A 5,319-nucleotide genomic window follows, 5' to 3' on the forward strand; every position below is an offset into this window, starting at 1 on the left:
AATAAAACTATCAAACGATCCTCATATTGACCCAGTCGTAAATTTTATTATGCATGAAATGAAAAGAAAAAATTCACGACGTATTTAATTTGCTCGCAAGCATTGAAACGTCATTTTATTTATTATTACCTCGCAATAACTATGATTATCTTTTCTTTTCATACCTTGAATGGCTTTCCTTTTTTAATATACTACAATGAAAACTACGCCTAGAACGGAAATCTTAATACTCTGTTAAATGAAGTTTAATCTTTTTTTCTTTCTTTTTAATTTTCTCTAAAAAGAACTCTATTCATATTATAATACATGGAAAACTAGGGCATACGACGAGTGCGAGAAAACTAGACAATCTATTAATTTACAATCATAACATAGAATAAATCAAAATTTCTATAAATTATTATCTCTCACTGTAGCTACACTATTACTCACCCTGTCGAATAAGTTCTTGGTCTGTGCTCCCTAACATCCATAATCCAACCGACGTGATGCTCAACGGGAGGATTGTTGCTGTGACGTGTTTTACGCTTCCGCGGTGTTCTTGGATCAACTGCTGGTTCGTCTTTAACAACAGCGAAAAATCGCGGCACAGTCCTTCTGACTTCGCGGAATTTCTCATTTTTACGCCTCTTTTCGACAATCTGCTCGCGCTTTTCCGGTACTAATGTCATGGGTACCTGCGCTGACTGTGCGGGTGGTTTAATGGATTTTTGCATTTCTATTTCCTCTATGGGCATTGGCGGCGGTGGCGGTACCTCGGGATTCGCTTTCCGAGGAGCTTTCGGTGCTATCTTTTCAAAAGCCTCTTGACTGATGACGTTAATTGTCTTATAACTCCCGACTGATGATGAAGAACCATACTGTTGATACACATTTTTTTGTTATTACTAAATACGACGTGATGGTGAATTTTTGTATTTGCGGATATAATTATCTTCAGATAAATTTTAATCAACATAATTTCTTTTGACGGGAAAAGAAGACAAAAATAATAATTTTCATCATTTAATAATAATTTTTTCTTTCTTTTCTATTTTCTCTCTCTCTCTCTCTCTCTCTCTCTCTCTCTCTCTCTCTTTTCTTTAACAATATGTCACCTAAATTTTTCATTATCATTGTTTTAGTGCTGAATTGAAAATTGAACAAATTTTATGTTTATATTATAATTAAATATTCAAATGGTCGTTTTCATTGTATGAAAAATACAGTATATATAACAATGTTTATCATCGCTTACTCTTTGCCCGTCCTCTCCCCAAAGGTCCTCTTCATAATAATATAAGCCATCGTTGATCGCCTGCTCAAGGTCTTGTGACATTTTAACTCGTGTGGTCCAATCTCCAGTTCTGTCGTAGCCCTCGTGTTTAGGAATTCTTGATGACGAAGTCTGAGTAACAATCAGTAATTTATTTATGTCCCTGTCTGATAATTCGTAATCATCATCGTCCTCGGACCTTAAATTAAATCAAACACGTTTTAGATGAATAGATATCATATTTTGAGAGAGTCCATCGACAAAATCATGACAGTTTTAAGGCAATGATAAGATTAGCACATTCTTACCATTCTGAGAAAGCATTGTGACGCCCAGTAGGCGGAGGAGTATCTAGTTCTTCATCAAACTGAAAATCCAGCTCTTCCTTCTCCTGCTCTTTATTATTCACTTTTTGATTATTTACATTCTTCGCTTTCGAAGGCTGCTTCACTCTTCTCTTAACCTATTTTTGCAAATCAAAAGAGAAGGATATTTGAGACACCAAGAACAATCAGTAAATACCTATTTATTAATTAATATTTTAATTGTCTGTCGAATAGTTAATGTATTTACAAATAACAATAAACGACAATATCAAATGAATTTTCATAGATTTATTATGTATTTATTATGTGTGAACGAGATAAGTGTCTGTGACGCAATTTTTATCTTAAAGCTTACATTTTATCATTAATGCTATTCGGCTGACGAATTATGAGAAAGTTTAAGCATATACTTTGTATAAATACCGCATTTATTGGACAGATTAGCAACAAGAATACTAGATTAGCAAAGTACGTACTTCTTTCCAAACATCATCGATGCCCGGTTGAGCATCTCCGTTAGTTAAGGGTAAATCAGACTTCTCTTTCGTGTTTTCCTGTAACTCGACGTTTGCGTTTTTCTTTCTCGAATCAGACTTTTCGGACATTTCGATTACTTGCTCCTCCTGCGTCTCCGCAGAGTCCTCCGATTTATTAACGCTCGATACAATCGGAACGAATTCTGGCACATCTGGATTGAGGCTGTCGCCAAGCGACGAGGCGACGCTTTCGGATTCGCTGAGTCGCAGCGGTTCGGTGATTACGGATGTGGTTTGAAACATGCGGGGTATAGGTGGTGTCGGAATTGTTGCCAAGGGCTTGGCTGCTGGATGAAAATCCATTTGATAAGGATGAGAAAACATTACGTCATTTTGTGAATTGGACGAGGTGTCGGATGAATCCGAATACATTGGATTGCCAGCGGTATCGAGGATCAGCCATTTAAGTGGATCGAGTAAAGTGCGCACCTGATGAGCAAATAAAAATCATATTAATGATGTGCCTATTTTGGCCTACGGGTGCGATCTTTGGCATACATTCTTATTGATCAAGAAACAAATGCATACAATGTAAAATATATTCATCTTTGATAATACATTGATTGGACATATTGATCGAAAGATGTAGTCGAGAGAATAAAATGTTAGAAAAGGTACCATCAAACTCCATTCATCGGACCAATCGTCCTCACGGCGTTAGCGAAACCTTCTTTTAATTTTGCACATGTACACTAATTCAACGAGTATTTAAACTGCCAAATATACGATAATACCGTGCATAAAATTTTAAAGTAATAAAAACAGAATAATAATATATATCACCTTAAAACCATCCACTAATTCTAATTTATTTGACTCTGTAATGGCCTCTATGACTAGAGAAACATCCGTAGTTAAGGCCTGAACTCGGTGGAAGGATGCTATTAGAGTTATCGGTAGGAAGCCCTGAGCGTCCATTTTTCGTCTTAAAAAAAAGTCTCTTAAAAGATTTTCTTCGCTAAAATAATATTCTCTGCAAAAAAAGAAGGAAAGAGAACGGAAATTAAACACATCGGTTGAAGAAACGACGTAGGAGATATGTAGTGACAAGGTACAATCAATAATTAATCATTTAATACCTACATTTGTTTTCTTATATACTCTTTTAACGTCGTGTTATCCAAATTTACATAATTTACGTTATTAAAATAAAACGTTCCCATATAAGGCATCATGTAGGAAGGATTGGTTGCACCAAATTTATTAATCTGAAACACATAATCAGGCAATTAGTATAAAATATATTTTATTTTGCAAATATGAATGAATGCAATTGGTCATTTAAAAGACAATTCTGGTAACCAATTACTTTAATTAATATAGCAGAACATTAGGCAAAAAAAAAAAAATTATTTATCACCTGAGAATAATCCAGTGGATATCCTATATAATCGTATCTGTGCCGGAAACCACCACGAGAGAGACCTCCACGTCCTCTCCCTCTGCCTCTATATCCTCTTCCGCGACTTCCCCGGTATGTATTATTGTACGTGGGCCTATCAAAGTCTCTTTCTCGCCAATTGTCATCTAATGTGGAAACAGATAGTGATTTTCATTGAAATTGATTTTTCCTTCTATACATTATTATCATTATTATTTGATTTAATGTTTATCTCAAAATCAAAGCCAAAATTCTAAAGCTTTAGTTTTATTATTTTTCAAATAATTACATACTCAATATTATTCGTCAATTTATTGTGCATCACAATATTATTTTAAATATATATTATGAATTAACTAAACATTACAATATATAGTATAAACATTCAAATAAAATATGCAGTTTTTTTTTCCATTGAACAAAACAAAAAATGATAAAACTTACCGAGTCGCCTATCTCCATTTTTGTCTCTATGTAAATGTTTTGGAGAACGATCGCGCTTTCCACGATTTTTCGAAATGTCAATTTCTAAAGGAACCCATTTTAATTTATTTGCTGCAAAATAAACATACAATAAATAAAGTATAAATTTAATATTAATTTATTAGAAAGAATAATGTAATTATTACATTGTATTTAAGCGATGCTATTTTATTTATTTTAAAATGCCTGAATAGTTGTCGATAATTTTTAAATAAAGTTTAATGGATTTAAGTAAAAGGTACATTAGCAAGGAAAAAATAAAATTATATCGTGGTAAAGAAAAAAAAAAGAAAAAAAATTGTATGAAACGGTTAATAAAAAAAAAAAGCTATTAAAATTCAAATAGATAAACTATTCAATATTGTATATATACGCGCATATACATATATATGTACTTTTCTTTTTCCTATCTACGTTATCCGTCTGTTCATCGCTGTCCTCGTGAAAGTGATTTTGTTCCTTGTTCTCCTTCCCTTTGCTTTCGGAAGTGCCAATGCTGCCTTCTTTTGAGCTGTTTTGATGTTCGGCGATACCATTCTGTTTCGGACCGTTAACGCTTGGTTTCTTCTATAAAAATGTAGAAGAAAAAAAGTTCTTTTTTAATGCACAAAATGAATATTCAATGACAATCTTCTACTAATGTGTCAAATTTATTATTTACAAAACATTAGGAAATATTTTTTTCAAATTAAGATAAGTATGAAGGAAGTTACAGAAATACGTTATTGAAATTTTAATGAACTACATAACTTTATGTTAATTGTACAATGTTTTTTGGATTAATAATTAAAAATTAAATAAAAATATCGATAGAAAATTTTTATGTTGACACAGACAATATTAATTATGCAAAAGCAAATAATTATCGAGATATATGCAATAATATTAACAATACTGCTAGTGCTTACTATCTCTCTCTCTCTCTCAAATTATGTATACCGGTTTTAAAAATTTTAAATGTCACAGTACGACCCACTCCCTTTATACTTACTATAAATATCATAAGCACACGCACGATTCAACGTATAATGTACGTTCGGTATTAATGTATATTTATTCAGATGTATATGAAATATTTATATTAATAACAAGATGAAAAACTAACATGATATATAAAAAAAAATAAAAAAAAAACAATTGTCAAATGTGTAATTTTTAAAAATAAAGAGATACAGAGTCGATGATTCAACCGTCTAAACGTTTTACAACGAAAACCTAAAGAATATTGCATAATGTTCGATATAAAAATATATATCAATGTTAAAAAAGCTTCGTTTACGTAAAAATTGTTGACGTTGTCGGTTACGAGTCCGATAGTGATAGTAATACTAGCAAATA

The 5,319-nt window shown here is 32.3% G+C and overlaps 1 protein-coding gene across 1 annotated transcript in view; it reads right to left on the reverse strand.

Moving 5' to 3' along the window:
* larp (La related protein) overlaps positions 1-5,319 on the reverse strand; it is a 27,897-nt gene that overhangs the window by 2,348 nt on the left and 20,230 nt on the right. The window contains exons 6-14 of the mRNA XM_011500230.1: positions 4,377-4,548; positions 3,943-4,053; positions 3,478-3,644; positions 3,201-3,325; positions 2,901-3,090; positions 2,058-2,546; positions 1,564-1,718; positions 1,238-1,454; positions 433-860 (exon numbers count right to left, since the gene is read on the reverse strand). Of these exons, the coding sequence (XP_011498532.1) occupies positions 433-860; positions 1,238-1,454; positions 1,564-1,718; positions 2,058-2,546; positions 2,901-3,090; positions 3,201-3,325; positions 3,478-3,644; positions 3,943-4,053; positions 4,377-4,548 (2,054 nt within the window). The remainder of the gene's footprint in view (positions 1-432; positions 861-1,237; positions 1,455-1,563; positions 1,719-2,057; positions 2,547-2,900; positions 3,091-3,200; positions 3,326-3,477; positions 3,645-3,942; positions 4,054-4,376; positions 4,549-5,319) is intronic.

Source organism: Ceratosolen solmsi, unplaced genomic scaffold (genome assembly GCF_000503995.2).
Source record: "Ceratosolen solmsi marchali unplaced genomic scaffold, CerSol_1.0 scaffold41, whole genome shotgun sequence".
Lineage (NCBI taxonomy): Eukaryota > Metazoa > Arthropoda > Insecta > Hymenoptera > Agaonidae > Ceratosolen > Ceratosolen solmsi.